This window comes from Puntigrus tetrazona, chromosome 14 (genome assembly GCF_018831695.1).
Source record: "Puntigrus tetrazona isolate hp1 chromosome 14, ASM1883169v1, whole genome shotgun sequence".
In the NCBI taxonomy this organism is placed as follows: Eukaryota; Metazoa; Chordata; class Actinopteri; order Cypriniformes; family Cyprinidae; genus Puntigrus; species Puntigrus tetrazona.
In genome coordinates, this window is record NC_056712.1 from 4914854 (window position 1) to 4927650 (window position 12797).

A 12797-nucleotide genomic window follows, 5' to 3' on the forward strand; every position below is an offset into this window, starting at 1 on the left:
GTGATCCCAGACTGTTCTCACTGAAATATGGTGTGCTCCAATATTTGTGTCTTATTTTTTGTTTATTAGATAACTGCATCAATCATCAATTGTCAAGTCTCCCATGTTCTTCATGTAAAGAGTGTTATTTGTGTATTTATGTTGTATGCTGCATTTCAGTAATGATCAGGGGGTGTAGCAACTATATTTTTGTCACCTTTTTAATCCACCCCGCTTTTTGGGAGATGCTGCAATGAGTTTTGTTTAGCTTGGCTACAAAACAATAATAAAAATGTAGCTAACCAAGCCTCTGGCAACTGGCAGTGATAGATACATAACCGGCACTTGGTAGTCTTCCTACTCCATCTAGCACAAATTGAGAAAACCTTTTGAAGAGTTTTATCTTTGAGCTGGGGCGAAATCTGCAAATGCAAATTTTAATCAATGACAAACTGCCTTACTGATCTGAAAATTTCAGGTACAGTAGAATTTTTCTGTGCATGGGCACACAAACTGATACGGCACTTTCCATGGCCTCACAATGAACTTTATACATTCATAGCGCCAACGTCTTCGCTTTCCTTCAAAGTCTTCTAGCTTTCTCAAACATGTACATTGTCCTTAGATAGCAGCTCACTGGGTTTTGGAACAGAGCTTGCGCTTTTGCTTTCAAATCCGTAAAGAGTTTGTAAGAAATGCTCTTTGTGCTGGGGAGATATTTGCGAATGCAAATGTTGGACTTGATCACCGAATTCGTTTAAAGATCTTAAGTTCCTGGAGACACGCTTTGAACGTTAACAGAAGAAAGTGGGACAGTAAAGGGTCTTACATGGTTAGGACTGATGCCACAGGCCTCTTGTGTTCCAGAACATTTTAGCAACTCTACAAAAGGTTCATTCTGGCATCAAGCAAGCTAATCTCGGATCGCTAATCCCCCAGAACAGTCAAGACAGTGAGGAGAGGGAGGTGCACCAAGATCATTACATCCAAACTTCATGTCAGATTAGAATCTGAGCTCTTACATTAAAAAGATTACTTTCTCCTTGATTGCTTTCTTCTAGCTTTCTTTCTTTCTTTCTTTCTTTCTTTTTGGTTTGCCTTCTTGAACATCACAAAAGAGGAACCCATAACAGTGGCATGGAAGGGAAGAGTTGATGGAAAGACTTCATGGCAGATCAAGTCAAGATGAGGAACAGAAATGGTGTACACAGACACGGCATGCGCCAGACAACAACTCATGCTTCAAACACAACACACAGGAAGTGACAGAATGTAATAGCGAGAGGCTATTTTTCTTCATTATACCCGACACACTCACCATCCTCCGTTGGAACATAGATGTTTAGATACAAACAATCCTCGTTTTGATCTTGTATGTAAGTGGCAACTATATCCAAGTTAAAGGTGAACCAGATTGGCATCATGATCTCCGGAACGGCGTTGTGAATGTTTTGCGGGCACACCGGCGCGAAGTGAGTGGCATTCTTGATTCCCGACCAAGACAGGGGCGGTTCAGGGGGAAGGAATCGTTTCTCCCCCACCGGCGGAGCGGCGTACGGCACGCCCAGGTACTGGTCCACCGGCCCCAGGATCTCGCTGGGCAGCGGGACCCTCGCACCCCGTAATTTTCCGTACTGCGTGTTCACGGTGGGGTGGTAGCTCTGCCCCCTGACGAGCGCCACGCACCAACAAAAAATCCATATCCACAGAGAAACGTCGTGAGCCCTGCCGCTGCAGCAGTCCTGCTGGTGCAAAAGTTGTCGGTTTTTGCGCACCGCCAACCACATGGTCTGTGAAAATGGCCGCTGCTGCTAGATGCCTACGTACGCCGAGAAACTCCTCCAGCACGTGTCGCCTGCCTTCAGACCCTCAAACTCAGGTGGGTTACTCCTGTCATTGAAGAAAAACACATGCACGCGCTCTGGTCCCTTCCGGAAGAATCCTCATTCGCAGTACAGTATTCTCAGATCCTCTCTCCTGCAGAAACAAAAAAAACAAGATAGGAAAATTTAAAATGGGATCATTTTTATACTTTTGTTTTATTTCTGTATGCACATACATAAATATGACAGTGCTCTTAATGCATCCAAAGGCCTGAACAAATAACAGCTCTATAACTAGCTCTGCAGTTTGACTTAAACATCCGAAACTGAGTGTTTCATAACTGATAAATCTGTGAATGATAAACATAAAATGCAACTAGCCATTTAATTCTGCATAGTTAGGATAGCAAAATAGTAACTGTTCCCCACTGATGTCAAAGCATGCGCGTCCAATTAAACTCGACAGTATTTTGGTTCATCAGTTACTTGGTTAAAATTAGCCAGGAGCTAAATTAGGCAGATGCTAACATCGATAGTGGCTGCATCTGAAAGCTGAAAAGTGCTGACTCTGCAGGCAGCATACAAAAGTAACAAGATATTTAATTCAATGATCACGTCTCATCATATCAACTAAAACAACTTCTCAAATATAGGGTCCTTCTATGATATTCCACTATCCTCTACATTTGATCCCATGAGCTAAAAAGTCAAAATATAAATGTATATTTTTGAACACCTTTTTTTCAATCCAGGCTCATTTGAATGATGTACCTCTATGTATACTTCTGCAACAATGTTATTACATACCTTATTGCACGTTATCGCATACTCAACTTTCAGTGAGCGGTGCTAAAACACAGGTTCAATACCTGTGACCCTGGCAAGTATTTGTTACGTTTGTATTGGCACATATTTTGTATTACGTTCATACTTCAAATATCTATGAAATGTCAATGCTCTATCTTGTTGGAAATATTCCTTTCACCAAACCCAGCCCTAAGCTTAGCCGACAGTTTTTAAAAAAGTGATATAAAAATGCATTTGTTGAGGCAGCCGTTTCTATTTTACAGTAACTTCATTTTGTTGAACCGTAGTTTCACAGCGTTCGTGCCGGAGCTCTTCATCAATCAAGTGCACAACTGTATTGTTCGAGCTACCGAGCAAACCTAAAAAACTCATATGCATATGAAACTGGACATGTGACGACGCATTCAAAAGTATCAGTTTTCAAATCTTGCAGAATGTTAAAAATAGCTTTGAATATCTAACATAATGCGCTTTTTTTCCTCTTTGTACAATAAACTATTTTGGTGCCATGTTTGAGTCCTAAAGCCAAATCAGTTGAGAGCTACTTATTCAGTAAATAAAACATACTACATGAGGGTTTTCCATCAAGCCAAAATAACAACATCTCTTTCCAAATTCGACAGAAATGTGTTAAATAAAAGATTTCTCAGACACAGGTCCCCTGTCCCCATCTCTGGAAAGCTGGTATTTGTAAGTGGCTCGCGGGCGCCTGTGCTAACACTGTAAATGCTAATGATGAGGAGGGTCGTCCCCAGCGGAGAGAAACTCTTCCCTGCTCAGCTACTGATCAATTTTCAATTTTTAAAGCTTAAGACCCCCAGACCTCCATCCCTTGGAGGGCTTGGAATAATAACAAGGAGAAAAGCCGGAGTTTAGTGGCGGATATTGCATTCCAAAATGACTCCGTAAATGATTTATAATGTATCTAGTGGAGCAGTATCCACCAGACAAGAGGCAATATGAATCTTCCTGGAGGTGCACTTATCACTCCACAACTCCTATCCAAACTGGGGCTGATTTGCACAAAGCCTGGCAGGAAGTTCTTCATCCTCCACCTCATCATCCGCACACACTTGCTGCCGCCTGTAATCGGCTGGTGTCTGTGGACGGTACAGCTGATCTCCAGAGAGAAGAGACGCCCACTGAAGCGGAGGAAATGTCCGGCCCAATCTTGGCAGAGTTTAAACATACTGTTTTCTCAAATTCATGACTTGTCCTGTTCAGTCACTGCTCGAATGAGAAGTGATTTTAACAATTGATTTGGGAACTAAACAGAATTGATACTGTTCCCTCCGGCAGGAGCGCTTCAAGAAATTCTTTAACCCAAAATGAATTCTTAGATACACTGGGTCAAGATGCACCGTGTCATGTTCATCCAGGATGATTGGCTATGATACCAACATTTAATGTCATTGTGCTGTCTTCAGCAAATGCAATCTTATGACATGTTTAAATTGTTGGAGCCCCACAATACCCCAGCAAATTCACTTTAATGATATGGAAAATAAAATCAGAAAATTCTTCAAATTATTGCCTTTGGTCCCTGCAGATGAAAATACATTCATGATTGGAACAACTTGAGCTGATGCCGACACGGTAACACTTTATTTTAGTGTATCTTTACTATTTGCTTATTAGCATGCATATTATTAGAATATTAGCCGTTTATTAGTAGTAATAAGCACATATTAATGTCTTATTCTACATGACTTCATTCTACCCAATAGCACAATTTAATAACTACCATGCTAACTATTAATAAGCAGAAAATTGGGAATTTATTGAAGGAAAAGTCGTTGCTAATAGTGAATAAGTGTTCCCTGTTCTAAAGTGTTCCAGCTGACACAAATGTAATGTTTGAGTGAAATACAATGATGATCAGTAAAAAAGATATTGGTATGTACAGAGCTAAAGTATGATATCTTTTTATTAACAGTTGATTTTTTTAGCTGTGGCTATCATAGACACATCAAATGATCACTAATATTCAATAAAAAACGTTGCATCATAAGCATTCAGTGGCATAGAAAGCATGAAAGAAGCCCACAAAATTATATCTAGAGACCAGAATATCATAGAAATTCCTCAAAACGTTCTGATTTTTATGAAAATGTAAAAGCCAACTTCATGAATAATTCAGCCAAGCTGCTGCTACGATCAGCCAGGTCAATCCTGGTCAACCACCAACCCCTTCTCTCCAAATCAAAGTTCCCACTTGTCTAACACATACAACTTCATTGTCCCTGATATGGTGAAACCACACCTGAGACCCTGTTTCCAGCTGAAATCAACATGTGATTTTGTTGATCTGATCACAAGTGGTCCGCCAAGACGCATTACTGTTTCCACTTGATATGAACATGGGTTTCAAATGCGTCTCTTGTGAACACTTGTGGTTGGATTTCACTGAGACCTTTCTCTCCTGTTCTGTCACACACCACATCACTTTAATGAGAGTGCAGAGGGCTCATATTCAGGGACTCACATACTCACATGATTTTGGTTATGGTTGGCTACAAAACAGCTAAATAGATAATAGCTTGCTTTTCCACTCTGCAATGACAATACACCTTAAAGTCTCATTCTGTCATGCCCTGAGTCACTGAGATCAATATGAGATTCCAGAAAACAGGGTTAACTTAACTTAACTTACTTAGCAGCTGTGTAATAACTATTAACACACTGACTTTTTAGTCCATATTCTGCATTACCATATTCTACATGCCTAATCTTACCCATTACCTAAACATAACAACTACCTTTCTAACTATGGTAACACTTTCTGGTATTTATTTAGATTTTGGTGATTTTGATTGCTTCCATTGTTCTCATTCGTAACTTGCTGTAGATAAAAGCATCTGCTGAATGCCTAAATGTAAATGCGTGTTTACCGTTAAAACAATAAGATGGTTGTGCAATAATATAGGTTTTTTTTCAAACATTTTTGATGTCACACCATAGGACACCAATGTTTATTTGTCAACTCTATATACCCTTTTTTTTTAAATTAGAGCAAATCTAAATTGTACTTCAAATGATTAAATGGGTGCACTGGGACAATGAAGCCCTCCCTATCCCTACCTGACTTTTAATTGAAAATAAATGGCTTTACGTGATATGAAAATGATTTACAAAGGAAATAAAAAAGGTGGGTTTGAACTCGGATCAATCGTGTCAAAAGGCAAGCGCCTCATCAGATCTGCCACTGGAACTGAAGTCTTGTTCTGCAGTGTAGACGTCGCCCAATCACACATCGATAGGCGGAGTTGGAGTATATAGACTCTGCCAACAACGTGGGCTATTTGCACTTAGTGCTAGAAAACTATATAATTGGCCATAACCCGTTTTGCCAAATTCGTATAAAAATGCAGGATAACATGATTTGTATTGTACGGTTCTTCAACAACAATACATCTTGTAATGTAATGTAATGCAATACTGGCTATTGAAAAATGACTGATAATCGGCAGTCAGATGTTTCTGGTGTAGATTTGATTAATATTCTTCTACATTAAACTTTATTGCACACCTCACTGTAGAGACTTGTGAATCTCCGTCCCTGATAGTGTGAATTATGACCGTTATGGGAGTGTGCATTGGGACTCATTGTCAGCAGCCAGCACATACTACACTACATAATACATGGTCACCGTCTGAACACCTTCTGTGGGAAACACAGCACAAAATATGCAGAGTTGTCGTCAACATTATCCTGAAAAAAACCCCCAAAAACATATCATATCGAGTCGCAGTCTAACATGGAAGTAGATAAAAACTGAAAACAACACATCAGACCTACACCCACACTAAAACAGCTCTATAAATGATTTGTGCCTAAACATTATGTATTTCAAATAAAAAGGTAATTAGTAAAGACTGAAACATGATGGCACAACCTGTATCTCACCTGAAAATAAAATGGAAAGGGTTGCAAAAGACAAGGCCTAAGGGAACAAAACCTTGGTTTCCTGGTTCAAATGTACATGTCCTGAGGCTCCGAAACGATCAACTCAACATAAAATCACACATGAAGGTGCACAAGATAACATATGACCCTGACTGTGTGTTGTGTGATAACACCACAGGACAATGAGGGCCGTATGATACAACACCTGAATATGTGATATGAAATGTGCAGAGCATAACGAAAAGAAACACGTCAACAGAAACAACGTCCCGGTACGTTTCAAAAGTCAGTAACACCAATGGCGCATTTACACCGACAGCAATTTGCAGAGAGAGCGATCAGAAGTCATGAGCTGCTGATTTGAGCAGACATGAGTGACAGCGACCGTCAGCGACGCAACACATCTCGCGTCGAGCTGAGCAGTGACGCGATGCGCTGACTTTGAATGTCTTTATCCCGGCAGTCGTGCCCCGATTCACACTTCCACAACGACCGTCATTCACACCACACGGAGGTTTACTCTTCTAGTCTCGTTTCTTCACACACTGTGCTTGATGAGGTTAACTGTCGGGAATCCCTGTCATCCTACAACTAATGAAACACTCGGGCGGGAAGCAAAATGTTCATTAAATGAAAATCAAAGGTGTTAGGCATCAAATTTAATGTAAATGAATGAATATCGCATACTCTAGTGAACATACTGCTAATGCTAACATCTACGCATGTTGCTAGATTTTCAGAACTATGAGAATGTGATTCAGATCACAGTGAACGATTGTTACCGACTTACTATTTTATACCTCTTATATGTCACAATATCAAGGGAATTTTGATTTCTCAGTTCAGGACCATTTAAGTTTGTCATGTTGTTTATTCAGGTGTAACTAAACATACAATCGTTCACATTTTTGGAGAAATTAAGACCTTTTCGTTATTTTGACGAGGGATTGAAACTAAAAGACAATGCTGACTATATTGGATTTGACAGTGATGTCTCGACACAAGTGTGAATAACTGTTCTTATTACGTGTTCACTATTGCTTTGTCCGTTATTACAGATCATTTGATATGTACCGAGTATTTATGAGTACATCTGTGAAGGATGTAGACTATCAAACATACACAACTATTAGCCAATCATATCAGTGGGCGTTTACTTCTGAGCCTATAATCCTCCACGCCCACTCAAACAGAGCACTCTGATGAGGTCAAAAACAGGACAGAAAACAGCTTAATACTTCTAAATTATGATGAAATCTTGATAACATTATAAGGGGGCCTCAGGGAACAGTACAAAATGATAAAAAAGCCAGGTCATAACTCCTTTAAAATGATGGCTGTGAAGAATTGTAATTAATAATTTCTATCCACAAAAGAAAATTATTATTATTATACATTTTACATACATTTTTGTAAAAAAAAAAATCACTTAGTACTCTACTGTGGTCCTCTGGGGATCCCCAGGCTCCAAAGGAATAGTTCACCCATAAAGAGAAAATCTGTCATCTCTTTGTTATTTTTTGTCTTCAGTCGATTACACAGAGATTCACATTCACAATTAAAACATAATAAAATAATAAAAGCACAATAAGAGCAGTCTGTGATTTGTCTACACTATAGGGTATCTTTGTGTGAGGAGCAGTTATTATTTATAAAAAAATCCTCCTAACAATACAGTTCTCAAAAAAAAAAAAAACCCAAAAACATCAGCACTTCAAATTTGAAATATAGCTCCTTAGTGGTACGCACTTTTTTTTGTTAAACTTTAATGCTGCTTTTCTGCCATTTTTGAAGCTCGTGTCCATCCCCATTCACTTCAATTCCAAAATCTGCTTAAACATTCTGAAAACATCTTCTTTAGTGCTCCACAGAAGAAAGTTAGGCATTAAAGTGGCATGAGGGCAAGTCCATGATGACAGGATTCTTTTAGGTGATCTATCCCTTCAAACACCTGGCGTATTTTCACCATGGGAAAAAACAGGAATGCAGAAAAACAGAAAATATTGATCGTCTCATGTGGTTGGCCTTGCTGCCGGTAATAAAGCCAACATGCAGACGCACCGCTGAGTCTACAAGAGGCTCGCAGGACTGAGTTTGTGCTCTCCTGCCTGTCTCAACCACCCTCCATATCACATCTATGATGTCAAATAACAAACGCATATGCTGTTAAAACATGTCCACGAGACACACGACCGCTGCCGGATGAAGAGAGTTCTCTAGATTTGTCAGGTCACGTCACTCAAGATCTTAATGGGAAGTCAGCATCACCCACTTATCTGCCTTTGAGTTGAATCCACGTATAGATGCAGCTGGTTAAGATAAGAACTTGATGGGTGATCCAGATGTGATTATCAGCTCTGAAGAGACACAGCTGTGGTTTGCTCATCTTATTGGCCACCAGAGTAGGACAACAGCTGGCCATTTTATTCACAGTAGAAACCCTTCATTTAGAGTAAAAGTCACATGTTACAAATTCATTCAAAATGTGGTGATTGCTTTTATTTCTGGAAATGGGTCAAGTGAGGAAGTTTGCCAGTTGATTATAACATTACATAGATCTATGGAATATTTGATTATTATTGGTCAAATGAGGCGTCCTGCAGTTAAACATTTGACCGCTGGTGTGTAGCTGACTTCCTTGCAAATGATATCACTTCACACTTTCTTCACGTACTATACAGTACAATAAAATGCTATTTTATTATGTGTGACTACAAGGATCAGTGTAATAAGCAGGATATCGTATATATTGTATATCTTATCAAAATAAAAAAAATTAAAAATTCAATTCATCCACTATTAAGTGGTGCGTGTTTCCATACTACATATACCATATTGTGGGTGTCAAGCTGAAAGTGAAACCCCTCAGGACTGCATTTAAATTTAATAAGCAATTATAGGGTTTGTAAAGTTTAGGATTAATATTGCTCTGAGCGCTACAGAAAAGCATAATAATCATGAATAATGATTGAAGTTTGGTGTGCAAAGCAAATGTAAAAAAATGTAGAAAAATGAAACAAAAAATGAATTATAAAAACCTGTGCGCAAAGGCTCTGTGCATATCGCTCGTCTATATTTCATCAAAGAGACTGCGATATTCCTTTAAATGGAAATAGCCGGTCTCCATCCAGAAGCAATGTGACTGGGGAAACAGTCTTTCCGTGCGTTACTGGAGCCCAGCTTTGGTTTTGGCTGTGCATCAAGGAAAGAGAAGAGCGTAGTCCAGTCCCAAAAGAAAAGAGAGCGAAATCTAAAGATGTGCACAGACTGCTTTCACTTCAGTATCAGATATTAACATCATAGTACTTCACTGTGTGGCTTGCCGTAGTCATGTACCATAATGATGGTTTTACCATGGTGGACTACATATATTACCTTTTTTAATGGCTGAGCCATAACAGTATCGGTATGCACCAAACATATTCTTGGGTTCAGGGTGGAAATGGATGCATTTAAATACTTTTTTTGCACTTTGCAAAGCGAAATATATCACGTTACATGTCATTTTCTGTGAAATGCAAATAAATTATAAACCAAGAGAAGCAAGGGGGTGCTTTGTTGTAGTTGTAACACATTTGTTTAGAATGTGCCGGGCTGTGAATAATGCATATGTAATTTGTATTGTTGATTGGGAGAGAGAGAGAGAGATATTCTGTCTACCTGGTCTCATGGGATAAACGTACCTGGGTGCACTTTTTAGCGAGACATGAAATACAGTGGTGTGAAAAAGGGTTGGCGTAAAAGCAACACCGCATTTCAGAAAAATTACATCATAGCAACAGTAAAATACGCTGGTGGTAGTGTGATGGTCGGGGGCTGTTTTGCTGCTTCAGGATTTGTTGTGATAAATGAAACCATGAATTCTGCTGTCTACCAAAACATATTGAAGGATAATGTCCAGACATCTGTTTGTGACCTCAAGCTGAAGTGATCCAAAACACACCTCTGAATGGCTGAAGAAAAACAAAATGAAGACTTTGGAGCGGCCTAGTCAAAGTCCTGACCCGAATCCTATTGAGATGCTGTGTCATGACCTTAAAAAGGCGGTTCATGCATGAAAACCTACAATGTGGCTGAATTACAACAATTCTGCAAAGACGAGTGGACCAAAATTCCTCCACAGCGCTGTGACAGATTCATTGCAAGTTATCGGAAACGCTTGACGGCCGTCGTTGCTGCTAAGGGTAGGTTTAGCGGCAAGCAGTTTTTCACACAGAGCCATGTGGGTTTGGCTTTTCCATTCCCTTCCCATAATAAAAACCAACAACCCCTTTTCACACCACTGTATGTACCATATCAAAACATATGCAAAGGTTTCCAAAAGATATAAACACTGGAGGCAGTACACAAATTTTGCGGAGTTTCGATTAATAAAGCTCAGTTCAAATCTGCATAAAAGGAAGTCGAAATTACACACCAAATGCCTTTTTATATTTACCATAATAAAAACACAGCGATACACACCTGTAAAAATGTGCCAGGGTTCACGTATTGGCATTTCTCTTTTAAACTATGGAGGAACGTGCAGTAAAGTATTGCACAAAATGTTTTGCACAAGCGCACAGAGGTATGTATTTTTACGAAACCAGTTTGAATTCCATTCATGTACGGTTTATTCATGTACTTGAATTTAAATGAAAACGTGTTTTGTGTTCAAGTTTGCATTGCACAACATTTACATTAAGACTGCTGTTATACAAGTACACGCATTTATTAAACTATTTTAATAGGCCCAGTTTCATCACCCGTGCTCCCTCTCCTCACACACACACTACATTTATCAGTGGCCTGCCCATTTTAGACAGCCTAGAACCAGGGCTGGTGCGTGTTGCGTAAAACGTGAGAGAGCCCAGATTTCCGACAGGAAGACAGAAACCTTTAAACTTTACCGCATGAAAAATGATGACTGTAAATATTGGGCCTTTGGGAGAGTGTCTCGGCTAGTCTGACTGATGACTGATTCTGAATATGGTAAATTGCTTAACATATCACACCATGACACACTTTAATGCTACAAAGGCCGTTTGTCTTATTGTCTGTGAAACGCCGCAAATCGAGTGGCTGTTTGGAGCCAACACCCATTCTGATTTAACAAACATGTCACAGCTTGTATATTTCCAGGATTATGCATTCATGCGCGCTTTCCTCATCCCACGGATGCATGCTCAGTCTGTCATGTAATTGAACGCATGCAATTGTGGAAGCTAAGTGCTTCGTGGTGAACATGCTGAGAAATATAAACTCCGGCGCAACAAGAATGAATGCCGGACAAGTTGATCAAAGCCAAACCGTCAAACAGTATTCGAGGATTACACTGGGAAATGTTTCCAGAAATACTTTTGCTATTTAAATCAAACACAATGATAGCACTGTGAATGCTCCATTGTAAAACCGATTTTTAAAATGATCTTCGCATTTATGATGATTGCTTGGATGGTTGTGGCCTACTTCCAAAGATATTCGTACGATGTTCTGTTTTCCACAGAAGAAACAGCGCACCTCTCTTTAAATAGCTGCATCGTGCATCGTCTGCCTTACCGAAGACCACTAATAATTACCAAAATGCGTTCGAATTTTCACGTTTGTGACTGTGACGGCAAAGCCTGCTTTAATTTTCCCTCCTTACTCACAGCTCACACGCTTGGTTTCTGCTGATCGAGCACTTTAAGCAGGTGTGAAGGGGTGTACTCGCTTCTTATTGTGTCTTATCACCGCTGCCATAAGCCTCCATCGCTGCAGTCTGAGAGGGAATCTACTTCCTGTGAAGTGTAGGCACTCTATCATCCGAACAGAAGAATACAGACACACACAGTTTTTGGAATAAACTCCACACACAGACCTTTCCAGCACCGCGGGCAGGACTCCACGCTTCTCACAACTTCCCCAAACACATTTCTCTCAGCTTCCTCCTGTTATACTTACATAACGAAAACAACCGCTTTTCTCCCGTATGCCGCGTTCGTGTTCCGAAGCACAGGGCTAACGTTTGTTAAATAAAACTGACCCTCCGAGCTCATCGTCTTAATGATCCACGGTGGACCTAATACCAAAAGACAGTCCCTCAGCAGGATATTTAAAGTAGCTAATCGCTCAACATTTCTCCAGGGACCCTTTCAGAAACCGCAGGGGCCATTCTGTCGGCCCTCCATAATCCTCCGCTATGCAAATACAGTCAGCCGTTCAGAACGGCGAGACTCCTGCCGCACTGAAAGCAAATCTGCCCTGAGCACTGAAAGGGTTTCTGACGTATGCGAGGTATTCAAATAGAGCGAGCTTTTATT

At 40.0% G+C, this 12797-nt stretch overlaps 1 protein-coding gene across 2 annotated transcripts in view; it reads right to left on the bottom strand.

Moving 5' to 3' along the window:
* Positions 1-12797, bottom strand: part of nlgn3a (neuroligin 3a) — a 149129-nt gene that overhangs the window by 113834 nt on the left and 22498 nt on the right. For both annotated transcript variants that reach the window (XM_043257594.1, XM_043257595.1), the window contains exon 2: positions 1298-1956. In XM_043257594.1, the coding sequence (XP_043113529.1) occupies positions 1298-1766 (469 nt within the window). In that variant the 5' untranslated portion in view covers positions 1767-1956. The remainder of the gene's footprint in view (positions 1-1297; positions 1957-12797) is intronic.